Source organism: Danio rerio, chromosome 8 (assembly GCF_049306965.1).
Source record: "Danio rerio strain Tuebingen ecotype United States chromosome 8, GRCz12tu, whole genome shotgun sequence".
Lineage (NCBI taxonomy): Eukaryota > Metazoa > Chordata > Actinopteri > Cypriniformes > Danionidae > Danio > Danio rerio.
In genome coordinates this window covers 10,195,742-10,223,445 of record NC_133183.1, presented here as the reverse complement: position 1 = coordinate 10,223,445, position 27,704 = coordinate 10,195,742, and the positions used below count along the sequence as shown (strand labels likewise).

Sequence of the window (27,704 nt, the reverse complement as noted above, 5' to 3'; positions counted from 1 at the left end):
TGGCCATTAAAATAACACTATTTTATGATGACAACTTAATTTGGTCAAAAAGTAATCCTTCAAATAACACTAAGGCCCTGTTTACACCTGTTTATGTCAAAATGCATTCAACTGAGTAAACATTCATCGAGTAAACATTCATCTGGTTGAATGCATTCAAACAGCCACAGAAGTAGAAATTATAAAAGAAATAAAAACAGAAAATATTATCATTATTTGTAGTAGCAGTAGTTAATTATTCCAAAGTATTCACTGTTAACATTGCATTTTAACAGACTATTAAAATAAGTGTTACTGCAATGAGGGGAATCCAGAAAACAATAAAAACAATTGTGTAATAAAAGCACTCACATTATTTCATTTAAATTAAGGTTCACTCCACAACCAAGTGAATCAATGGGAAGAAAGCTTAACAAGACAAAGCAGATTGAAGTTTCACTTCTACAAAAGTTACGGACAATGTCTAGTTTGTTTGCTTTTATTTTAAAATAAACATTTTACTCCTTCAAATGAAGATACAGGGAAAAATTGGAAACTGAATTTATGGTGATGATTCTAATGAATCCAGCCTACCAATTTATTTCTACAAAAAAGTGATTTGACCTTTGACACTGGAGGTGTTTTGCGAGTTTGTCAGCTCACTAAGAACTATTTGAAAACTTAAACCAACTGGATGGATGGATGGAGTAGAAGATGGATAGAGCAGCAGATAGAGCGATGAATAGATGGATAGAGTGGTGGATGGATAGATGGATAGAGTGACAGACCGACAGACAGACAGATAGATAGATAGATAGAGCAATGGATAGATGGATAGATGGATCAATAGATGGATGAATGGATGGATGGATGGATGAATGGATAAAGTAATAGATGGACAGATCAATAGATTGATAGATACGTAGATGGATTAATAGGTGAATGAATAGACAGACAGATGGACAGAGATAGATAGACAGACAGACAGACAGACAGACAGACAGACAGACAGACAGAGACACAGACAGACAGACAGACAGACAGACAGACAGACAGACAGACAGACAGACAGACAGACAGACAGACAGACAGATAGATAGATAGATAGATAGATAGAGCAATGGAAGGATGCATAAAGTAATGGATGGATTAATAGGTGGATAAATACATAGACAGACAGACAGAGAGACAGACGGACACGGACAGACACAGACAGACAGACAGACAGACAGACAGACAGACAGACAGACAGACAGATAGATAGATAGACAGACAGACAGACAGACAGACAGACAGATAGATAGATAGATAGATAGATAGATAGATAGATAGATAGATAGATAGATAGATAGATAGATAGATAGATAGATAGATAGATAGATAGATAGATAGATAGATAGATAGACACGGACGGACACGGACAGACACAGACAGACAGACAGACAGACAGACAGACAGACAGACAGACAGACAGACAGACAGACAGACAGACAGACAGACAGACAGACAGACAGACAGACAGACAGACAGACAGACAGACAGATAGATAGATAGATAGATAGATAGATAGATAGATAGATAGATAGATAGATAGATAGATAGATAGATAATTATAAAGTACAGAAAAAAATAATCAAAAAACTAAGTAACTGACCCTGGCAATGCACTATTTACTGTATTCATGGTCAGACTTACGCCAGTCTTTCCAGGAGGAGCTGGTAGAGATGTTCTGGTGTGCAGTGGGCTCGTGGCACAGACATGCGCAGCGGATGACCGAACAGAGACGTGCCATAGCTGTTGCTCCCGGAGCCGTAATCTCTGTAATGAGAGCGTTCGCGCATGTAGATGGACAGAACCACCTCGTCACTGTCCTCATCCACACAGCCACTGCTCAGCTGATACCTGCATCAACACACCACAAAACACAGTCAGACACACTCACACACCACCGCCCCAGATGCAGCTTAAACACGTTATTGCAGTTTACTTTGCTCAGTCTGCTCTTTTTCTTTTTCAAATATTTCTCAAGTGATATTTAATGGAGCAAGAAAATTATTTGACAGTATTTTCAATAATATTTTTACTTCTGATGAAAGTATTATTTGTTTTATTTAGCCAGTTTAAGCCATATTTTTTCAATTGTCTACAGAACAAACCATTGTTATACAGTGACTTTCCTAATTGCCCTAACTTGCCTAATTAACCTAGTTAAGCCTTTTAATTGCACGTTAGGATGAATACTAGCATCTTGAAAAATATCTAGTCAAATATTCTGTACTGTCATCATGGCAAAAATAAAATAAATTAGTAAATGTTACAGAAATTAGTTATTAAAAACTATTATGCTTAGAATTGTTGAAAAAATCTATTCCATTAAACAGAAACAGGAAAATATAAAACAATTAACAGGAGGGCTAATAATTGAGACTAACTGTATGACAGACACACACAGGCTTACATTATTATAATAAGCACAGTACACATATATTATGGATATATTAGAATATATTGTTTTTTACTCGTATTTAATACACTTTAGACACCTAATTAGTTTAATTACAATTAAATAATATACGTTTTAACATTTTTGATGAGTGTAATGTTTAATGTGTTTGTAATTAAAAATAATTGCATTATTTTTTTTACAAAATAATGCTTTAAAGTACAGGTATCAAACTCAGTTCCAAAAGGGCTGCAGCTCTGCACAGTATAGTTCCAACCCTAATTAAACACACCTGATCAAACGATTTGAGTCCTTCAGGCTTGTTTGAAGCCTACAGGTAAGTGTGTTGGAGCAGGGTTGGAACTAAACTGTGCAGGGCTTCGGCCCTCCAGGAATTGAGTTTGACATCCCTGCTTTAAAGTCTTGGAAAAAGTCATACATTAAAAACAATAAAAAAATAAGATTAATAAATGAATGAATGTTTTATTGTTATTTATTTATTAATTCCTTTTCTTGGCGGTTTATTCCCTTTATTAATCTGGGGTCACTACAGCGGAATGAACCGCCAACTTATCCAGCAAGTTTTTACGCAGCGGATGCCCTTCCAGCCGCAACCCATCCCTGGGAAACATCCACACACACATTCACACACAAACTCATACACTACGGACAATTTAGCCTACCCATTTCACCTGTACTGCATGTCTTTGGACAGAGGGGGAAACCAGAGCACCCAGAGGAAACCCACGCAAAGGCAGGGAGAACATGCAAACTCCACACAGAAATGCCAACTGAACCGAGGTTCGAACCAGCGACCTTCTTGCTGTGAGGCAACAGCACTACCTACTGCGCCACTGCCTCGCCCACAATAAAACATATGAATATTATATGTAAATAATATTTTGTTATACGGAAAAGTCAAATTTTATATTTGTTTACAATAGTTTACACTCTGTATAACAATATGTAAATGCCTCTAATGTTTTATACATACATTTTATAAAAGCATCTGGTGATATCTATGCATTCCAGACTTTAGGATTTGCAACCAAGTATTAAAAAGTGAAAGTTTGATTTCTGATTATTATTTTGTCAAATAACTTTTGGACCCTTAACAAGTGAGAGGCACATATGCAAACTGTTGTAATTCCTACAGCGTTCACCAGATTTCGATGTAAATACCCTCAAACTAAAGTTGACAGTCTGCAGTTAAAGCACATCTTTCCAGTTTCATTTTAAACTGATTGTGTTGGTGTATAGACCCAAAAATGTTAGAATTGTGTCGGTGTCCAAATATTTATTGACCTAACTGTAGATCTTTTTAACTAAACCTGTTAAACGAGATGAATTCTCTCTTACACAAATATATCGTCCCGGTCCAGTATACAGCTCAAGGACTCATCCGATTGGTAAATCCTATAGAAGCGGTGATTGAAGACGTCTGTCACCGTCATCTGTGCAGAGAAGATCAGTTACTAATTTAGACAACAGTAAATCAAAGCTGAAATGGGTTAGTCAATTTGGAGACATGAACTACATCAGGAATAACCATAAATGTTCTGTCAAAACCACTGGTAGCATTTCTTACAATCAAGTTCATATGTTCTTATTAATTACAATAACTGGGCAATAACGTGGTACTAACCCTGAACTTACCCCCTAAGTAGTTACATTGTCTATCCCAATACTTTCTAAGAAAATTACACTGCAAGTTCATGTAAGTTTGCAAACTTGCTCCAGACATTTTCTTACAATCACTCCATACCTCTATAAAACATTGTGTATGTCTGAGTATGCCTCACACAGGTGAGTGGGCTTGACAAAACAGCCATAGAAACACTCTTATCTCTATATATGCACCAGACACTTTACTTAAACTCCATCTTGCAAGGACTTAATAAAAAAAAACAATGTTTACTTGGGAATGTACCACAAATCATGTTGTACAACTTGTTTTCTTTAAACTTAAACACCTCTTTTGCACAATATGGTTCAGTCTTATATAAAAGTACTTGTACAGTATGTCTTAGGGTATGTGTATTGTTAATTATGTATATTACATGCATAGTTAGCAGTTAAGATTAGCTCTCCAGTATAATACTTATGTAATGTATGGCCTTATAATAGCTCTTAAGTCCAGTGTTGTGTTTATATTTTAGATTATGTTTATTTATGTAGCACCATGGTCCTGCGAGAAATGACATTTGGTTCCATGCACATGTAGCAGAAAGACAATAAAACTGAATTTGGCTTGACTTAAATGCACATATTGTAAGATGAAGTGCAAATAATCAACTTGACAACATTTAAAAAGCTTGTTTGAACCTGGTTGGGTGGGACGCCTGTAGCCTGAGAGAGAGCAGTGCACAAGTCAAGCACTCGGCCCGCTTTAGGAACAATCAGACGGTACTGCAGAGAGAAGAAAAACATTCATCAGTTATCAGAATCAAGTAAATTCAAGCGTGTGATCTATTTGACTGTTAATAGACTTCAAAGTGGAATTAAATTCTAAAGGAGTAAAGATGTTCACTAGGAAGGGCACTGCTAATGGTTTTGAGAACAAAAGAGCATCTGTGGATAATAGAGCTGTGAACCTACACTGGTCTCACGGTTCGGTTCAGTTACGATTATCATGCCATAGATTCGTTTCAATTCGATATCTCAGTGCATCACGGTGCATTGACGGTGCTTTTCATACACAGTTTTATATTTTCTTCACAGCAGTAATTCTTGTATTAAAATTTAATAATATATTAATATTTATATACTATTTGTAATATAATTTTGTCATTTAATACAGTCAGATATATAAACTGTATCTTTAAACAACACGAGCATTTAGCAAATGATATAAACAAATATAAATATCCAGCTCGCTTTCTGATCCTTGTCTAGTTCTCTTACACCCCTTTTATTGGTCACACCCTCAAGAAAAACGGTTGCGATTGGCTCTTGCGCGCTGCGCTCTTCACAGATGAGTGACACTGATAAGGGGCAAGCGGCAGCGGCGATCACAGCTGATCCATGATAGACACGTTGGAGAAAAACTCTGCATCTAGAAGTAACTCTTTAAAACAGCCGAGAGGCGAAGAAAAGTCACGCCAGCAGGTCAAATGGGCCAGTGTGTGTGTGTGTGTGTGTGTTAGTGAGAGAGAGATATGGAGTACTTTAAATATTATTATTAATATTTTTGTTTTAATATGAAAAAAGTAAACATTTTACAGAGTTATTCATATTTTAATTTAGTTCAATTACATTTTTCTTTACAAAAAAACACATTTTGAATACGATTCCAATTAAGTGGACACATTTTTTGATCACTATAATGTATTTTAGGTTGGCGCAGTAGGTAGTGCTGTCGCCTCACAGCAAGAAGGTTGCTGGTTTAAACCTCGGCTTGGTCAGTTGGCATTTCTGTGTGGAGTTTGCATGTTCTTCCCGCGTTTCCTCCGGGTGCTCCGGTTTTCCTCACAAGTCCAAAGACGAGGTACAGGTGAATTGTCTGTAGTGTATTTGTGAATGAATGTGAATGGATGTTTCCCAGTGATGGGTTGCAGCTGGAAGGGCATCCGCTGCGTAAAAACATGCTGGATAAGTTGGCGGTTCATTCCACTGTGGTGATCCCAGATTAATAAAGGGACTAAGCCGAAAAGAAAATGAATGAATGATGTATTTTAAAACATTAAATTATGATTAATTGAGAATTAAACGAATTTCATAGGGCTCTAGAGTAGTGGTCACTGTGTAGTGTCCTTAATGCATCTTTACTAAGTGCTGTTCGCTTTACGCTAAACAAAACTGGTTTTGATGACATCATCACATTCAGTACAAGCAGCTGCCTTCGTGTTTACATCACTGTGATCAGCCAAACTCATGATGAGCATGATTTTCTACACATATGCTGGGTTTCCTGTCAGAAATGACTGAACATTGTGTTGATTGCTGTTTTGTTTTTATTGTGTTTGTGTAAATGACACACCTGTGTGGGTTTGGCTGTGGGATCCAGTGAGACATAGAAGACCTCCATGACCCTCTCCTTGCTGACAGGTAAGGGCACACTCAGGTAGCAGAAGGGGTCAAAGGTTACGGAGACCTTATTGCACTCGGGGCAGACCAGAGTTGATTTGAACAAGCCGTGAAAAGTGTCAACGATGACCGAATCGTTGCGCCGCAGATGGTTACGCCACGCTTCCTCTGCCACTTCCTGTAGGATGGAAATAGAAACGTGATTCCTTTAGTCACACATTGTTTTGTCTGTGGAAGTTCTAAATATGGTTATGTTTGGAGGCTGAACTAAAGTAGAGTTTACAGATATAATTAAAACAAAATCTATATTTAAAAAACTAATTTATTGCTTTTTTTTTTTTTACAAAGTATTAAGCCAGAAATTATTATTTATTATTTAAGAAATTGTAATTTAGTTACAATATAATTACTAATAAAAAAAAAAGAAATTATATTTGCAAAAATGCATTCATTGGTTATAAATAATAAAAGAACGGTTATAAACTGTAACAGTTAACATTTTAATTATTTATCAATGTTTATTAATTGAATTAATGTTTATTAATATTAATATTTTATTATGAACAAATTAATAATAATAATAATAATCATCATCATCATCATCATCATTATTATTATTATTAATAGAAATATTAACAAAAATATTTTAATCAATTAAAATAATATTCCTTAATTTTATATAAATTTATATTAACTAATTTTTTAATCCAATATTTAACAGAATATTATCCATTCATTCATTCATTTTCTAATTTGGCCACAACGAAATGAACAGCCAACTTATCCAGCAGATCTTTTATGCAGCGGATAACAGAATATTATAATAATAACATTTAATTTAATGGAAAAATATCTAGTTGCCAAATGAATGTCTTATTTTGATAAAAGTTTAACTTTAATCAAAGCTATTTAGGCATATTCAAATGTAGACTATTAAAATAGAAATCACACACAAAAACAAAACAGTTTTGGTTGTGGAAGCTCTAAATATGGTCATGTGTGAAGGTTGACCAGGTTGAACATTTACAAAAAAAAATTAATCAATATAAATAAAGACAGATTTTTTTTTACTAAATTAACAACATTATTAACCATGTAATTGCTTGATTAAATGATTAAACAATAAAGCATATATGCAGTGCTAAGCATAATTGATTACAGCCCATATCAAAAATGATTATTAGTATCCATTTCTCATTGAATATAGGCAATCTATTTTGGTGCATTTAAACAAAACAGATTTATTAAACAGATATATTTATTAAAATAATATTTTAGTCACCAAAAATATTTAGAAATTGAAAGATAATACAATTAAAATTATATCGAAGCAAAATATTGCAAAAACAAATTACAAACTACAAAATTTCAACTAAATTTTTACTTTTTTTTTGTTTCTCTTGATTTTTCCTCTTTTTTTTTAAATTTGTGTACCGCATGTCTTCGGACTGTGGGTAAACCAGGAGAACCCGTAGGAAACCCACGTGAATGCAGGGAGAACATGCAAACGTTGTGATTTTGTAATTTTGACATTAAAATTTTTTTGAGAGCTAAAGTGGCAGTGTGCCGATTTACTTTGAATCTTTTGCTACTTATGTTTGTTTTTTGATCGTGCACCTGCCTTCAAGATTTTTCTAGATGTGCGCACATTTCTGTTTTTTGCAACATGCAAACTCCACACAGAAACGCCAACTGACCCAGCTGAGGTTCGAACCAGCAGCCTTCTTGCTGTGAGGCGACAGCACTACCTACTTCGCCACTGCATCACCAAACATTATTATTATTATTATAACATGTTATTAGTTCCTATGGTAGTTGGAGTTTGACAGGATGACGTCTGGTCACATTCTCCAGAAACAGTCATAAATGTGAACGGTGTTGTTTATGTATCAATGGGTTTTTAGTGTGTATTAATATTCAAGAGTGAAAAGGCACCTGGTCAGGTCTGCCGTCAGCATCTCTGAGTTCAATATACTCCTTCTTTTTGACGCGGTTGAGATCTTCATGCAGACCATCTAACAGGAACGACAGCAGCTCTTGAGAGTCATGTTGCTGGTAACCCAGAAACTGTGATGCAAAATGGCCCACTTTTGTCTACACAAAAACACAAAAGCAATGCTGGTTAATGTCTATGCTGCTAAAACAAACTAAATATTACTAAACCAGGATGTTTAGATGTTAAGTCGATAAAAAGAAACAACGATATGCAGTGCATTTGCAAAGTATTTATAGCGCTCGACTTTTTCCACATTTTTTATGTTACAGCCTTTCTCAAAAATGTATTAAATTAATTTATTTTCTTCACAGTTCTACACACAATTCCCCCTTAAATGACAATCTGAAAAAAAAGATTTTTGAAACTGTTGCAAATTTAATAAAAATAAAAAACGCATCGATAGGTGACTTGTGCGAACTTGCGAAGCACAGGTATCCCAGAATGCATTGCAGCTCAACCAGCGAAAGTTAACGGCAGAGGATAAAACCTGCAAGATTTAAAAATACTCCTCTGTTGTGTCTCAAAATAAAGTTAAAGAGTTTTTCAGATGAGAAGGTAGTTGTTTTAAACTCAAAATTCACAAAGATAGTGTGTCTTTGACAATGTGCCCCAGCCTGTCAGAAAGACTTGGGAGCTTCGTCATCACCTCCCCTGCCGAGAGGAGCTTTAATCGGCCAGTCCATCTCTGATGTACCGCTGGATCTCATCTCTCCAATGTAGATAAAACAAGATATTTAATTCATCTAGTGGATATCTAAAGGCCAGTTTTTTGTCTTTTAAATCTATTATTTGTTCTCAGGTATATTACTTTAACAGTGTTACTTTATTATGTTTTATAACTGTCTTTAATTATGTTACGGTGTTGTATGCTGTTTGTCTTTGTTTACCAAACTGCTTAACATTATTTTTATTTCTTATTGTGTACGTCTTGTACTTTATATTTGTATAATGTCCATTGTAGTTTATTAAATCGGATAATCAAAGGCACGAGTCGGTGTATAAAAACACATTTTACTTCACATTTTTAGAAATTTGTTTACATTTTTCTAAATCAAAATTATTTATTTATAATATTAATATTATATCAAATATAAGGTGCTTTATATAATTAAATCATGTTATTGTTGATGTACAGTGAAACCAATTAATCTATGATAAGCTAAGTGAGGTTTTAAAGTACGCTACCATTCCATCTGAAGAAGTACCTGACTTGTGTCCTCGTGTCCTCATGAGTTTGTTCTTCCAAGTTTGAACTTTGCAAGTCAGAACTTCCAAGTCTGAACTTTGCGTACTTCGTATTGAGAAACAGCCTACGTCTGTCTGAGGTATTGGGTGTAGTTAACATGCTTAACCACGCCCCTCAGACTGTCAGTTTTGACAACAAACAGAAATGATGAGGAGGATGCGTCTGTTAGGTTGTAATAACTCTTCTGAAACCCATTTCCCCTTTTTTATGAATGAAATACCTACTTCACTACATCAAATCAGCTCGCATTTTGCATTTTAAATAGCAATTTTTTTAAACTCTAGATTCATTTTACTACATTATCACCCTTAATTTGTAGTAATGTGAACATGTTATTGTATTTTTAATTAAACAAATGCAGTCTTGGTGAGCAGAACACTTCATTTTAAACCTTTGAATGTTTTTTTTTTGCAAAGAAAGAAAACTGGGAGTTGAGTCATAATGGACTGATTACAGTCATTTAATTAAAATACTGATTTCAGCTCTTGGTGTCTACAAACACATTTCGTGCTAAAATATGCAAATGCAGAGTGATCACTAAAATTAAGTTACCTTAAATACCCGAGGAACCACAGAATAATGCCTTCCTGACCACATCTGTTTGATGACGTCTGCGTACGCCTCTGCAATTTCCCCCTTCATGCCCAGAGGGTTGCTGAAGTTCAGCTCCTCCAAATACAAGTTCTTCAGGAAGTACTCGGTCAGTGGCGGCGTGTTACTCAGACACTGCAGGAGAGAATGCGCACCTTCAGTCTCACATATGCACTGACGACTATGTGCACAGATGTTATTGATATCTAACCTGTAAAGCGGAGTTCATGAAGCAGGTGTTGCCCAGGTTTGTAAGGCCACACACTCCAGGAGGCCCTCGATACGAGTCCTCATCAGCAGAGTTACGCCTGCACACAATATCATTAAATATTAATAACAAATATTCTAATTAAATAACTTGCATCTTTTAAAGCTCATTAAGTGGACCATTTATTCCAGACAGCAGGCAATACATATATTCAACTGAACTGACATTCTAGCTGCTTTGCAAACCCTGGTTTGTTATATTATATTATATTATATTATATTATATTATATTATATTATATTATATTATATTATATTATATTATATTATATTATATTATATTCTGAAACGTTAAGTTATATTTTGGAGGCTAGTTCCTTTGTGAACTGGGGAGGAACTGTACACCGAAATATTCACAGTAAGCACTTTAGTTCCAAGAAACCATAAGAATTTTGATTTCTCATGATATGGCGCACCTAAAACATGGCCATTTTTAAACTGATTTGTATTGGGAAGAAAAAAAACTACTTTTGTTATACTTTTTTACAAAAAAGGTTTCATTTGTTATAAGGTGTTAACTACAAACCAGCAATAATGTTATATTTACTATAACTGACCAATGCTATAAAAAACATATTGTACATTTTTGGTTTGTTAACCAACTCAATAACAAATGAGATCTTATTGTAAAATGTTAGAAAAACATCACATAACATTAGATTTTTTTTTTTTAAATTAGGTTTGATTTTACCACTTTAAAAAATGGCTTATATTGTTGTTGAACTTAAAAAGTTGTTTTTTAAACTGTTTGTTTAATTGATTATAATTTACCATCGTGTCAACTACCATGCCAATATTCATTGAGAGAAACATGTAGAAACTAGTCAAAAAACACTATATATATATATATATATATATATATATATATATATATATATATATATATATATATATATATATATATATATATATATGCAGAAGAAAAATAAAATTTATTAAAAAATTTAAGTTTATCAATGAGTAAAAAAATTTTTTTTTTCATAAATTCAACCAAAATCCAAAAAAGAAAATGCACAAAGTTTACCCACAAGTAAAAAACAAAACAAAAAACAAAACAAAAAAATCATTCTTAATTAAATAAAGAATAATTAACTACCATGCCAATATTCATGAAAAGAAACAAGTGGAAAATGTAAGTAAATAAGCACTTCACCGTATATACAGTGCTCAGCATAATTGATTACAGCCCATTTTGAATATGAATATTTGTATCTATTTTTCAGTGAATATAGGAAACGTATTTATGTGCATTTAAACAAAACGGATTTAATAAACAGATATATTTATTAAAATAATATTTTAGTCACCAAACATATTTAGAAATTGAAAGATAATACAATTAAAATTCAAGCTAAATATTTCAAAAACAAACTACAACATTTCAACTAAATTTTTTTTATTTTTTTTGCTTCTCTTGATTTTTCCTCTTTTTAAAAGTTTGTATTTTATATTGTTCTGTAACATAAATTTGGGTGTGCTAGTTTTTGGACCGTTATCGTGAGTTATTTAGTTAGATAAGCTGCAGATTTTTCTTCAGTACTGACTAATCTAATATATATGCACAACTATAATATTGTAGAGCTTCCTATTAAAAATAGTAAAGTAAAAGATAGATTTGTGAGGGGTGTACTTATATGTGCCAAGAACTGTATGTATAAAAAAAATGTAATTTAAAAATTAAAGTTTTTCTATGAGTAAAATAAATGTGCATATTTCATTTTTATTAATTTAACCAAAATTTTAATAGAAATTAAAACCATTACAGACCACCAAAACATGCTGTACAAACACTGACCTCTAGCATTAAAAATATGATCTTCATTCATTAAAAAAAACATGAGAGTTAGCATGAAATTAGCTATTCAACAGCGAGTGTAGATAATATGGTTTCTTTTATTTTCAAATAACCTTTCCATCATTAAACATTAAATATTTCTGTGCCACACTGATATGCATTTAACGTCAATAAAATAAAATTAATTACCAAAATAAAAAAAGGCTCTGATGACATTTACGAGGTAGTTTAGTGCTTCAGACACCAGACTTTTCATAAACCCAATCAAAACAGAAACGGAACTAGTGCTGGTACACGAGAGAAGGAAGCTGGTGTCTATACACTCACATGATCTGAGGCCTGGACGTAGGCCACGTACCATCCGCATTCCTGATCTCCATAATCACCGTCTGTAGAGTAAGCAGAACATGTCAGAACAACACACGCACATGGGTGGCCATGACGGAGCATTCATTTTTTACAAGTGCTAGAAGCAGGCATTGTCCATATATTAAGGCAAGGCATGTTTAATTATATAGCACATTTCATACACAATGGTAAGTTAGAGTGCTTTACATAAACAAGGATTAAAGAAACACAAAATAAGTATAGGGAAAAACAAAAATAAATAATAAAAGTGATTAAAAACAGATTAAAATGTGTCAAAACAGGTTTTAAAGTATTGAAATAGAAACGAAAAACATAATAGTGCGATCTGTCGGATGTAACACAGTGCTCATTCAGTAAAGGCACAGCTAAACAGATGTGTTTTCAGTCTTGATTTAAATGTGCCTAATGTTGGAGCACATCTGATCATCTCTGAAAGCTGATTCCAGCAGTCGGGGGGTGTAGTTTACTTGAGCCTAAAGATCTGAGTGATCTATTAGGTTTGTATTCAGTGAGCATATCTGTAATATATTGAGGTTCTTGGCCATTTAGTGATTTATATACCATAATTATACTTTAGAATTTATTCTGAATGTAAATGGGATCCAGTTTAAAGTCCTGAGGACAGGTCTGATGTGCTCTGATTTTCTAGTCAGAATAATGGCAGCAGCATTCTTGATAAGTTGCAACTGTCTGACTGTGTTATTGTGAAGGCCAATTAGCGGTCCATTACAGTAATCTACCCTACTGGTCATAAAAGCATGAACAAGTTTCTCTAATGGCCCTTTCCACTGAGTGGTGTGCTATGGTTCGATATGGTTTTATGGCCGTTTCCACTGTCAAATGGCACCAATAAGCAAAGTTTACTGTACCATTTTTGGGTACCCTTTCAAAAGGGTACCTAGCACAACAAAAGGGTACCAAAAAGCTGAGCAAGACGCGCAGCTGAACACTATTGCTTTACAGAGATACTTTACTAGCTCGTGGACAAGCCAGAAATATGAAAACAAAGGAAACCTCCTTTTTAAATACACAGCTAAGGCATTACACCGTAATAATATATACATATAATAATGAGCCATGGTCGACCTGAGCTCAAACAAACCGGGCAATCGTCTTGATGAACAGCTACAAAGTCAAGAAGAACAGCAGAATCTACCCTGTGCCCTGTTGTTCTTAACAAGTCTGTCTACAGCACGGGCGGTTTCACTTTCCTCAGAGAGCTCGCGTACGTGTCTATATTTGAAAAAGCAAACTTCTTGAGCTGATGTTAATAACGTGTGCATTATTATTAAAGTGCTTCTGACATCCGATCCTTTCAGAAACGGACAAATGCAAAAGTGACGTGCAAAAAAACAAAACAAAGGAGAAGCCCGACAAAACAAAGGAGCAAATGATTATTTCAGCAACCTAAAACATGAACAAACTGCCATGTTTAACTATTATTATCACTTTTCGGACTATTATGAACTCGGAATGACAGAATTACTTTTTAACAATATGTTAACCTTACATGTGCCGCTGAAGATTAAAGATGCAGATGAGAGGCTATGTGTTGTTTTTGAACCCAAATAAGGACTAAATGTAAGCTGTGTGTAGTTTATCTGTAAGTGGTAACATATCGGAGACTATAAGAGTCTATGGGCTCTATTTTGACGGTCCATGTGCAGAGCGCAAAACGCAGGGCGCAAACGCTTTCAGGGGTGTCAGGACGCGTTTTTGCTAATTTAAGGACAGGAAATCTGCCTTGCGCCGTGCCGCATGGTCTAAAAGGGTTGAGTTTATTTTCTTGATGAGTTATAGGTGTGTTTTGAGAATAAACCAATTAGAGTCTCTTCTCCCATTCCCTTTAAGAGCCAGCTGCGTCGCGCCAAGAGTGCATTGCCTATTTACAGGATGCAAAGTAAGTCTAAGTGGAAAAAATTTGCATTTCACAAGCAAACAGTTAACAGTTTTTTAACAGAAAACTGTTAAACAGAGCATCTACTGTGTGAGAATGAGAGATGATGGAACTACTTTCACATTCGCTCTTGGATAGGGAAACCTTTATGCACAAACATCAATTAGTCTATAAATAAATAATTTTGTGTGTTAAGAGCAAATATTCGTTTCAAAACTATTTTTAAATTCAGTTCTAATTTCCAGCAAACGAATAAATGAATAATAATAACAAAATGTGCTCAAAAACCTGAGTTATATCCTAAAACACATGCTGTGCCCCATATGGTCTAAAACCTGCAGGTGGGCAAATCTAAGCTTGTTTCTAATAAAACAAATATAAATATGGATATATTAAATAATACTGCTAATAATAATAACATTTTACAAAAGCAAATTGTTATGAATGAACTGAAAAAGCCTCCCGAGATGAAGAAGACATAAAAGCAGTGATTTTTCATATTTATGTAGGCTAGAAAATAATATGTTTTGTAATATTTAAATCCTTTATATTTATATCCTATATCTATTCTTATTATATCCTATATATATCCTTAATATTTAAATTTTTTCATATGTAAAGATATTTGCCTTTTGCTCTCTTGTGCGTATTAAGCAGTGTGTAAGCGAGGCAGTGGAAACAAAAGCCTGCTAAAGGTGACCCGTACCAACTCATACCGTACCACTCAGTGGAAATGGACCACAAGTCCTCACTGGAAACAAGTCATCTAATTCTTGTTCAATGTTTCTGAGATGATAGTATGCTGATTTAGTTATTAAACCCGCTGGGCGAGGTTTCTGGCTGGGCTCATTACTGTAAATGTCACCAAATGGTTACATAACATAATCAGTGTTTAGGAGTGTAAACTGCAGGTGTGTGTGTGTGTATTACCATGCCGGAGCTGAGACAGGAGTCTAGGACAGTCATGTTCAGGTTTCGTAGCCTCTCCGAGCTTGTATCCACACTCCTCATCCACAATCGGCTCTCAGCAGTTTCTGACACGTCAAAATGCTGTCGAATCTTCTGATGTATAGCATCTGTCAGACAAGAAAACACAAGATCTGTAGATCAGATATTAAAGGCTGACAATGCCCTGAGGGGTTTCACACATCACTTTACAAAAACATAACTTCATGCCAAATGTAAAACAGATGAGTGTGAGAATAACATTTCGTAATCAAGTGCGTTTTAGATAAACATTTGATACTTTTAAGAAGGAGCATCACTGTGGCTAGTGGGTAGCACGATCGCTCCACAGAAAGAAGGTCGCTGGTTTGAGCCTCGGCTGGTTCAGTTGGTAATTCTGTGTGGAGTTTGCATGTTCTCCCCGTGTTCGTGTGGTTTTCCTCCAGGTGCTCCAGTTTCCCCCACAAGTCCAAAGACATGTGGTACAGTTGAACTGGGTAAGTTAAATTGTCCTTAGTGTATGTGTGTGAGTGAGAGTGTATGGGCGTTTCCCAGTGATGGATTACAGCTGGAAGGGCATCCGCTGCGTAAAACATAGGCTGGATATGTTGGCGGTTCATTCTGCTGTGGCGACCCCACATTAATAAAGGGACTAAGCCGAAAAAAAAAATGAATGAATGACCTTATAAGAAGCATTTGAAAAGCATTTTCCCTTCATCTAGTTAAACACATATGTTAAGATCAAACATTACTGCTCAAAAGATTTGAGGTCAGTAAGATTATGATACAAGAAATGCATTTTTTAGTAAGAATGCAGTAAATGCAAAAGTGACATTTCTGTTTTAAACAAATGATGTTCTTTGCTGGAGTATAAATGTATAAAAAAAGTATAAAAAAGTTTATTTGTATTATTAATACAAAAAGCTGCCCTTAACATGAGGAAATCTTTAATCAGACATTTATCAGAATATTTTTTTGACTAATCTAGAAATGATGAAATTTTACTCACGTATTTTGTCAGCTCGACTGAACTGTGCAGTTACAGTGCTCTCCAAATTGCTAGAGAGACAGAGGTAGATCTCCACAGGATAGACCTCGACTTTAACAGTGCTGGGAAGATCAACAACCTGGAAAAAGAAGATTTCATTTCATTTTTCACACATGTTTTAAAGGGGACCTATTATGCCCCTTTTTACAAGATGCAAAATATGTTGCTGATGTCCCTAGAGTGTGTATGTGAAAATTCATCTCGATATAACACACTTAATGTTTTACACCTCTTTGAAAGTTCCTCTTTTAGGTTGTGATCCTAATTGTGCCATTTTGGTGACTGTCGCTTTAAATTCAAATGAGATTGTGCTCTTTTCAAAAAAGGGTGGAGCTACAAATGCATAGAGGCAGATTCAAAAACAAGCTTAACGTCCTATGCTAATATGGGAGAGATCGTTACTAATGGCCGGGGCTTTCCCCCTCTAATGACATGTACAAAGGTAGAAAGTCAATCAGTGTTTCCGCAGACTGTTTTTATGAAGCATGATAATAAAAAATAAATAAAATGAATACATATTTACCATTAGAAGCTGGTTATATTCACATACTGTTGCCACACAACTGTATTTAAACCCCTTATAAAAAGTATTTCTGCATAATAGGTGCACTTTAATTTCAGTACAACATGAATGGTGATTCTGCTGAATAAGAGTGTGTCAGCGTCTGGTCTCCATCTACAGAAAATGTTTAAAGTAAAAAACTGAATTATCTTTTTGTAACTTTCTAAAAGATAAAAACATTACAAATATGGGCTGAGAATTTATGCCTGAACTGAAACTAATAACGTAACTATTTTAAAAATGTGATCTATTAAGCATTGTAAATAAGGTCTCAACTTGCAGTATGTACTTGTTTCGGGTAAAGGTCAGCTCACACTGCGATTTTTTATAATCCTGAACAATTGTAGAATGTCAGATGGCATAAACATGGCTCCCGTGTCACACTGAAGATCTCAGCTGTCATAAAGTCAGACTGAACGACAATGAACAAACCTGCCAAACATGAATGAAAACACCCCCGGAGTTTGACGTCATCCACCCGTGACACTTTCACTATCCTGTGCATTCTGAAATGAGTCCTTACAGGAAACGTAAACAATCTGTAGCTGCAATTTTGCACACAGCGACTATTAATAAATAAATAAAGCAGAAAAAAAACATTTCCCCGTGGTCATTTGATCAATTTGTTGCTCCTATTGGTTCTTGGATTAAGGCTCATCACAGCAGTTGTCACACTGCAGGAAGGTGTCGGAAATCTTCTGACACAGCCAGAATTCATCGGAGGAAAAATCTGATCACAACGGGCACTAAGCGGCTGTCAATAAACATGTCAAACCAACGATCAAAGATCACAGATTTTAGCCTGTATATATTTTAGGATTTCCCAAATTTGTCTCAGATGACAAAATCATGGCTGAAATCTCAGTGTGAGCAGGGCTTTAGAGAACAAACAATACCAAGAACGTGTATACAGTACACACACATATTTCTTTTGGGTCACATTTGTAGCATCACCAAACATTAGTAAATCATAATAGATCACATATATTTTTAACCCCCAAACACAAGATAATACTAGACTTAGATCTTAAGATATCGCGCAAATAAATGGTTATAAATTGTGGGATGATGACTAAATTTACAACAGGAGTGCACTTGGATTTGTGATTTACACTAAATTAAAGCCCATAGCTGGAAGATTAGCACTCATTTTGCTTTTAACTTGTTCTTCTCTTTCTCACCTTTTTTTTTCCATGTGAAAAAAAGTCTTTATTTAAGGGGACATTTCACACAAACTTATTTGAGATTATTTGTTCTGTTGAACACAAAAAGAAATGTTGAATGCTGAAGAATGTTGGAACGCAGCAGCCATTGACTTCCATCAAAGTCCCTTTAAGGCAAGTCATTTCACTCTGCAGCCATCTTTGAAACGCCTCTCGGGCAGTATGCTCAGGCATTTTGTCTAAATGGGGAACATCAAATTCTTTAAAACTGTTTGCCAAGCTTACGATTACACTACATATTTGGAATCACCAACAAAATTAAACAACAACTGTCTCATAAGTTTAGTTTCTATACTTTTAAATCAAACAAAATCAACATATTTTCATGTTGCTAATGCTCATGCGCACTCAAAAGGAACGAGATCACAACAAAATCTCATTTATGGCCATTCTACATGTTTTCATCATCTGGATAATGCCTCATCAGATCGTGCTGGTCTTCTGAAGTAATTCACAACTTGGTCTTAATGGTGCATCTCCACCAGAAATGACACAGACTCTTTGTTTACAAGTCCAATGTCATGTGACGTGCGTTTGACAGCACGGACTGAACCTCACCTTGTTTTTATACAGATTACAAAGCTAGAAAACTTTTGTCCTCAAGTGTAGATGGTTCATCGATGATTGGCTTATGTACAAGTAGGCGGGGCTTCATTCGCCATATTGACCGTAACACTTTTCCACATTCAAAACAATATGAGTGACATGTCTTGTGTATTCTATAGTCTTTGCTTCAATAGTATTTTCGTTTTGTACCTACTATAATAAAGATACTATACATCTGCTGATTTCCAACATTATTCACTTTATTTTGTTTTGTGTCAAACAGAAGAAGGAAAGTCATAAAGGATAAAAACCACATGACTGTGAGTAAATAGTGAGGACATTTATGGATAAACGATCCCTTAAAGGTTCCTTAAAATTAAAATAACATTTTTTTATGTTAGCTTCAGCATGTTAGTTTTAAGGACATCTATAAGCTAGCGTCCTCCAAAACAATGACAAAATTCACATTTAGAAGATAACGCCTAATACTTCAGTTTATCATCAAATCTTCTGACCAATCAAATGCTCTCTAGTATCTGACATGCCCCGCCCCCTTTAAGACACTTCTCATTTGCTTTTCATCAGCCGATTCGAATGCTATCTCTCGATTGAATGAGCATTATCAGTGGTTATCAGCTGATAGATATGGGCCAGTAGGGGCCTTCTGCGCCTACTGGTAGGCTCATAAGGCTGTTATCATCCTTTTACATGGTTAATCATCTATAGATCACATAAAGCTGCGCCCGAAAATTTTTAAGAATTTAATTATTTTAATTATTTATTAAATTTCCCATTAATTGTATTTTGTTAACGTCTACCCCTACCCAACTTTAATAGTTATGTAAAAAGAGATCTGGAGTCTTCTCTATTAGTATAGCTGATTAACCATGTGGATGGATGATTACAGCCTTCTGAGCCTACTAGTGGTGCAGAAAGCCCCAACTGGCACATATCTATCAGATGATAACCGCTGATGACGCCCATTCAATAGAGCGATAATGTTCAAAACGGGTGTTTTCGTTTGATGTTTTTGAGCTCAACATTTCTCATTGGCAGAGCTGTGATAAAGCAAAAAGCTACTGGCTGATTTATTAAAGGGGGAGGAGCTACTCTATACCACGCCCATTCTTAATTTTTCAGTTGAGATTACATCAAACATCAAATAAAAATGCTAATTTCCAGCCACTTCACTTGACCTTTAAATCCAGCCATCAGTCTTAGAGTGACTTATGCACAGGGCCAGAAAGAATCTGCGGTTGTTTTTTGCCATTTCTGCAGAGAATTTCGGTAAAATCTGCAGATTTCTGCCGAACTATTTTGGGAGTATCATAACTAAAGCCTTAATATGTGAAATAAATATTTTAAAATGCAAATCCAATTAGATTCACTTTATTTGGTAAACAAAGCAAGTCTCTCATGTAATATATCTACTAAAAGACAGAAAATATTACTGTACAAACTGCATTGTAATATCAGATGAACATCATATCTATAAATCAGATGAGCATTTTCATATTAGTCAATATTATTACTGTAATTAATTTAAAAACTGAATAAATATAGATTTACACACATTTACTCAAGTAAATAAACAGAATTAATGATAGGCTGAAAATCTGCGGAAATCTGAGGAAAATCTGCTGAATTCAGAGCGCGCAGATTCTGTGTGGGCCTACTTATGCAGCATTGACATTGATACAAAATAACAGTCTCTATAAACTACCTTTCTCTCCAAAGGAGGCTGATTGTCCATCATGTCATACCACGACAAGAGTTTACGCCAGGCTTCTGCTGGGACCAGGATAAAGTCATCATTCTCTGTCAGTCGTTCTTTCAGGCGATAGGAATCCAGATCTACAAAACACACAGAACTCTTTTAAGAACATTCACAGTTATTAACAGAAAGAGACTTTCAAGGTTTTATGAGGGATTTCTATGAAATCGAATGATATACATGACAAACATGCCTTCGTACAGCTCCGTGTTATCAATCTTTCCAGGATAGGAGGTTGAATTTTGGTCCCCAGTGTCCACATACTCTTTCCACTGATCATACCATCTCTTGTCCAACAAATACCTGCAATAGAGATAATCAAAGTGGTCACAATCAGCACTGTGTGCCTATAGCAGACATCATTTCATTAGCTTTAAGACAAAGGATGTGTTTAATGCAAATAATACAGGGCGCCATTGGCAGAAAAAAAGTAAAAAAAAAAATAAAAAAAAAAGAAAGTTTTTTTTATTTATTTATTACAATGATTCCAGTTTCATGGCAAAACCAGATCAAATTTACAACCTTTTCTAAATATCACATTTATATAAAGACAAAAATGATAATAATAAAAATACATCAACAGAAATAAATAATACATAAAATCTATAAAGGTTTACTTTTGATAGAAAAATAGCCTTTTTGAAGGATTTACATTTAAAAATGTTTCTATCAAAGTCTCTCCAGATAAACATCGCTGTCTGGTAACATTTAAAATAAGCTATTCCAAAAATATGTTTACCACTTTGGTTTCTGTTGCAATATTGACATTTTGGGGGAGCGCCGGTGACAGGCTTGGATTAAGTCAAAGTCAGCTTTATTGTCAATTCAACTACATGTACAGGACATACAGAGAATCAAAATTGCGCTACTCTCAGACCCTAGGTGCAAAACAGCAATTCTATATCATTCAGGGTAATAAAAAGCACCATTTTAGCATGCAACATTGTTCCCGAATTGAGTTTGAAACATTTGAATGTGCGTTAACCTTTAACAAGACACATGCCCTGTATGAATGAAATATAACAAGGTGATGTATATTTACGTTTGATTAATTGTGCAACCTTACCATTCAGCTGTCTCAGGGGTTAAAGTTTGTTGGTTTACATACCCAACAGACATCCACAAATAGGTCTTTGTTAAAGTTTTGAAAGCATTTATCTGGTTTTCAGAATGGAAATTTAAAAAAAAAAGAGACTTCTTGTGTTTCGATCACCTCAATTTGACTGTGGACATACTATACATACACACAGTTCCGTCCAAACAGCTTACAAAAGATGATTTTCATCATAGGTGCCTTTTTAATCAACATTAGCACTATTACATTGACTGTGACAATGTTGTGCTTTGACAGACATTGGCTGCTAATTAGGCATGAGCTGGTATAAGATTCTGACTCTATGATAACCTTTGATAAAAAAAATCACGGTTTTACGGTATTTTGATCACTGCTCTATTATAAATATTCTTTTTAAAGGTCTGCAAAATATTTAACAGTAAACATGTCAGGCTAAATAATTCAAATGAAACAATTAATTTATACTGCTTTCATTAGTTTCTAAAACACAGATTTATTTACAATTTAAAATGCCATTTTTGCATGTTCTTTAAGTTGGAGATATGTTGTCCTAAAAAAAAAAACGTAAATAAAAAATTGTATATTTAACGTAGACTAACCATATTCCATGCACAACGATGTTCCGTACAGATGACCTTTTAACATCAATGTCTGAATAAATACTTACGGGTGTAGACAAGCTATATATCTGTATAATCTTTGTCTTTTACACTTTCATCCCCGATCACAACAGAGACGCTTCTACCAAATGTTTCCGAAGTTTGCTATGCCCATTCAATGAGCTTGAAAATGAACAGTGGGCAAGCCTAAGGTGTGAGTGTCGCTTGGGATGGGAGACATTTAGTGCAAGGAAAATATGCATTTGCATTTAATTTATGCATCACACAGTGTTACAGTGTTTTTTTTTTTTTTTAAATAAATAGCATGTTATCACATATTGTTCAAAAAATGAACTTTTCTTGAAAAAACGTTTTGAAATGAGGATATTTAAATGTCAGTTGTGAGTGATGATAACCACTCTCCACCAGAGAGAGCCTCATCAGAGACAGGCTGCAAACGCTTCTTGCCCGTGATCAGTGATGATGTTTACATTCATAAAAGGTCTGTTAAGTTAGCATTAACTTGTATGAATTTAATGTTTTAATATTTTAAATTGTCATGCTGTGATAAAATAAGCATGATCTAAAACTTAAATGATTGTTAAGTTCTTTCATCGCAAACTTTCATAAAAATATATTAAATATATCATTACCATCAAGTTACACATGATAATAGTATATTCTGGCATAAGTGTTTAATAAAACTTCAAACAACGACAATTTTTTTCTGTGAATTAAAGTTATGCGCCCTGTATAGAACACTGTTTTAATCATGTACAGAACACCGTTAATGCCTACCATCTTCCGTACACATGCGGAGTCTGCACTTTTTACATCTTTTCTCAAAAATTACTGGTCCAAAATACATAAATCAAAATTTTGATTGAGCAGGAGGTATTTGCTCAGAGAATGAACACACAAACATGCTCATCTGGCTTTCAATGACGGAGGAGTGGTCGTTTGAGTGCGCAGAAAAGCGGTAAGTGTACGGAACATAGTTAGTCTACGTTATCTTAGGAATGGTAATGAAGAAAATGTTGGCGATTTTAAAGCCTTGACTTTTTCAAATCGCGGTATACCTTGAAAACGGTTATCTTCCCATACCTATTGCTAATATGACTTCACTATTTGAAGTTTCCAAAGAAAACTCATTTGAGATTATATTATTAAGAAGAAAGTCTGAATATGTGCGAATATAAAACCAGCTTTACTGCAATCCTTTCTTGTCCAAGAAACCAACACAAACCGAAAGTAACTTTCCCACAGCAGCCTGTCACTGCTTCCAGAGGTGAAAGCGAAACTTAAAGGAAGTGTATGAATATTTCAGGCACTATAAAATCGAATAACTCAAGCATTTGTTGAAGTAAATGCTCATTTGAAAACTGAAGTAAAATAACAAGACCGAGTTTAAGTCAGGCAGTTGTGAACGTCAGACTTTCAAAACAAAACCAACCTGTCAGAACGTAACGACGCTTAAGAAGCTGTCCACCAGGTAAACAGATCAATTAGGCCTGAAAACTCACTTGTGTGTTAGTTTCCCTGTCTTATTTGATCTGTAAATCATTATAATCTCTCAATCACAGTGGCAAGCCTGCTACTGAAGCTGAAGAGCCTCAAACCGCACAGACTCAAGCATGTTATCAGTTGTATAGAACTGAGTTAGCGATGTATCTGTGATGTGGGTGTTGTTGTTTATTGATTGTTTGTTTGTTTGTTTGTTTTTAGGCTGAACTTTCTCTCACCAGCTGTCCCCGGCCCGGAGCTGCTGTTGGTTCAGGTTGTCGATCTCCCGCCATTGGGTCTCGAGTCCCGGAGGCTCTGTGGCCGAACCGGCGCTGCAGTTCGCAGCCATAATCACTCCTAAAATCCGAAAAGCGCCGTTAGAGCCGCATAGACACACCGGAATGTTTTGACGAAGGAAGTAGGAAGCGGTTAGAATGACAACTTCCGGTCTGAGAGAGCGAGAGATGATGGGCGAAACTCCATGGGCGGGGTGAACGCTGGAGAAGAGGGCGTGTGACTTTTGTCGCAATAAATAATAATAAAATAATCCATTATTAAGAATTATAGTATAAATGAAATGGGGTGATGTATTTGACCCATGAACATTTCCTGCTTGTTATCAAACTATTTGATAAACCTAACGAGGAGATTCAATTACTGTTAAAACAGCTATAATAACATTATTTATCAATATGTGGCTCTTTTTCGATTCTCGGAAGCTATAGAAATTAAAAATGTATAACAGGAAATACGTTTAACTAGACCATTGTTTTTGTTTACATTCCCCAAACTGGTAAAACAAAAGTAGCCTAAATGAATAAAAGCTTGTTAACCCTTTAACCGCAGGCCCGTAGCCAGCCTGGTGAAAGGGGTGGTTATTTTCTTTCTCAAAAAGTGGACCTTATTTGCGGTTAAATGCCTCGCTTTGGCTACTATTTAATTATTAGATTTAAATACTGCATTATAGTGACATTTTAAGCGCTATTTTAGCTGAAATATATTGTTGAAATCTCATCAGTGACATGCATCAAACTTGGTCCTGGAGGGCCGGTGTCCTGCAAAGTTTAGTTCCAACCCTAACCAGACACACCTGAACTAGCTAATCAAGCTCTTATTAGGCTTTCTAGAAACATCTTTGCAGGTGTGTTGAGGCAAGTTGGAGCTAAAATCTGCCGGACACCAGCCCTTCAGGACCGAGTTTGGACACTCCTGATTTAACAGTCTCTGGGTCAATGCGTGTAAAGATTTTGGATGTCTTCTTGGAAATTTTTAATGCTTCCAAACGGTTTGCTGCATTTATAAAGCACCCATGTCTTGAGGTTGTTGGGTATTATGAGATACTTTCTATGTGTGATTTGGACAGGAATCGAAGGACTGATTTTTCTACTTTAGCCAATCCCCATTGACAAGAGAAAATAGTAGTAGTGACTGCAAATTGAAGGAAAGTAGCTGGAGTAAAAGTACAGATACAGCACTAAAAATGTACTCAAGTGATAAGTTAAAGTGCACATTTTAAAAACTACTCAGTAAATTACAATTCCTCAGAAAAACTACTCAATTACAGTAACTTGAGTATTTGTAATTTTACTACTTTACATCACTGATTATAATACATTATATTATTATTAGTAGTAGTAGAAGTAGTACATGATATAAATCTAATATTGAAACAATGAAACCTTTAGAATTATTTTCATAAATGCTATTTAGCATTTATTTTATTTTTGTATATTTTTGCATTTCTGCAGTACAGGTGGAAGACATTAAAAAAAACTCACGCCATCATCCTTTTATCTAAGACCCAAGATTGCTCAAGTTTAAATGAAGAATTAACATTTGGCACAAGGTGGCAGTGTTTGACAAAACTACACAGACACCGACCAGCGACTCAAATTACAAGCTAAAATATCCTTTTAACTACTCTGATTAATCTTAAATCATTGTTGTTTTATGAGTGGGCAACACTACTGTTTAAAATGATCCTTGAACTCATAATTAACCTAATAAACTAAGTGTCCGAAAGCTGCTGTTCTAAAACCTGGTATTTTTAATTATTATTTTTCTTTCATAATGACGACGGGTCTAAAACTGTTTCCGAAATCTTTTTTTGTTTGTTTTTTTGTTTTGTCATTGAACTTTATTTATTTGGAGCTTTTATACCCAACACAACATGAAATTCACAATACAAAATCAACATATAGGAAAATAATGTAATAAAAATAATAGCAAAACAAAAATTATAACAAATATAAAATAATACAATAACAGAGAGTCAAAATGACAACCCTTCATTTTTTTGCTCTCCAAATACTGCAAAAAGCTACCCCATTTCTGATTAAAAGTATGGATGGAGTCTTGCCATACGTTCATATGATGCAGTAAAAGTCATCAGCTCAATCCAATCTTTAAAAGAGGGAGCATCTGAGTAAACTGATTCCCAAATCAAGTAAACAGTAAAACACGCTTTATATCTTATGTAATACAAAGACAATACCGAATTTGTGTTATTTCATTCTAATCCTTCGTACAAAAATAACGTCTCATTGCCCCTGAATATTTACAACATGTGCCATTGTAATAATTCATATTTCTGACTGACTGACTGACGTGAGGAGGGCAGCTGATAATTTGGTGATGAATGTCTTTGGATCCTTTCGTCAGATGTCATTGTTTCTTCACCTCGTGCCATCCTGTTTTAGTCTCCAGACTGTGAGGAAACTGTTCATTCCTCGTCAATAGAGAAACAGAAAATCATATGTTGTTAAAGAAAACGCCGTCCGCCATCTTTACAGACCCACAATCTAGTTATTCACCTAAGTTCTGTTGCACATGATGCACTTATGTAAATAGAGCAGAATGGTTCTCTTTAATACATATTAATATTTATACCCAAGTAGAGTGGTTTGTGAGCTGCATGTGACAATGCAATAGTAGTGCATGCAAAATGGATGAAAACGTGGACTCTCGTGTTCCCGTGTATTACAGTGAACACGTTTATTTAGTGTTTCTATTGAGAACTATGTGAACGACACTCACCGGCCACTTTATTAGGTACACCCGTCCAACTGCTTCTTAACGCAAATTTCTAATCAGCCAATCACATGGCAGCAACTCAGTGCATTTAGGCATGTAGACATGGTCAAATCTGCTGCAGTTCAAACTGAGCATCAGAATGGAGAAGAAAGGTGATTTAAGTGACTTTAAACGTGGCATGGTTGTTAGTGCCAGACGAGGATTTTCACGCACACCCGTCTCTAGGGTTTACAGAGAATGGTCTGAAAAAGAGAAAATATCCAGTAAGCGGCAGTTCTGATCGGTGCAAATACCTTGTTGATGCCAGAGGTCAGAGGAGAATGGCCAGACTGGTTCGAGCTAATAGAAAGGCAACAGTAACTCAAATTACCACTTGTTACAACCGAGATATGCAGAAGAGCATCTGTGAATGTTCAACACCTCCAACCTACCACAGCAGAAGATCACACCGGGTGCCACTCCTGTCAACAGGAAACTGAAGCTACAATTCGCACAGGCTCTTCAAACCACAATAGAAGATTAAAGATTGAAGAAAAGAAGATAATGCACCATGTCATAAAGCGTGAATCATCTCAGACTGGTTTCTTGAACATAACAATGAGTTCACTGTACTCAAATGGCCTCCACAGTCACCAGAACTCAATCCAATAGAGCACTTTTGGAATGTGTTGGAATGGGAGATTCGTGTTATGGATGTGCAGCTGACAAAACTGCAGCAACTGCATCATGCTATCATGTCAATATGGACAAAATCTCTTAGGAGTATTTCCAGTAACTTGTTGAATCTG

The 27,704-nt window shown here is 35.2% G+C and overlaps 1 protein-coding gene across 1 annotated transcript in view; it reads right to left on the bottom strand.

Moving 5' to 3' along the window:
- The window catches only part of usp11 (ubiquitin specific peptidase 11), a 39,580-nt gene extending 15,258 nt beyond the window's left edge, over positions 1-24,322 (bottom strand). The window contains exons 1-13 of the mRNA XM_002663073.8: positions 24,123-24,322; positions 20,900-21,009; positions 20,656-20,786; positions 16,563-16,680; positions 15,539-15,684; positions 12,670-12,731; positions 10,493-10,589; positions 10,243-10,416; positions 8,384-8,542; positions 6,402-6,626; positions 4,748-4,831; positions 3,782-3,876; positions 1,675-1,881 (exon numbers count right to left, since the gene is read on the bottom strand). Coding sequence (XP_002663119.3) covers positions 1,675-1,881; positions 3,782-3,876; positions 4,748-4,831; positions 6,402-6,626; positions 8,384-8,542; positions 10,243-10,416; positions 10,493-10,589; positions 12,670-12,731; positions 15,539-15,684; positions 16,563-16,680; positions 20,656-20,786; positions 20,900-21,009; positions 24,123-24,232 — 1,718 coding nt within the window. The 5' untranslated portion in view covers positions 24,233-24,322. The remainder of the gene's footprint in view (positions 1-1,674; positions 1,882-3,781; positions 3,877-4,747; positions 4,832-6,401; positions 6,627-8,383; positions 8,543-10,242; positions 10,417-10,492; positions 10,590-12,669; positions 12,732-15,538; positions 15,685-16,562; positions 16,681-20,655; positions 20,787-20,899; positions 21,010-24,122) is intronic.
- Between the last annotated feature and the right edge of the window lie 3,382 nt (positions 24,323-27,704).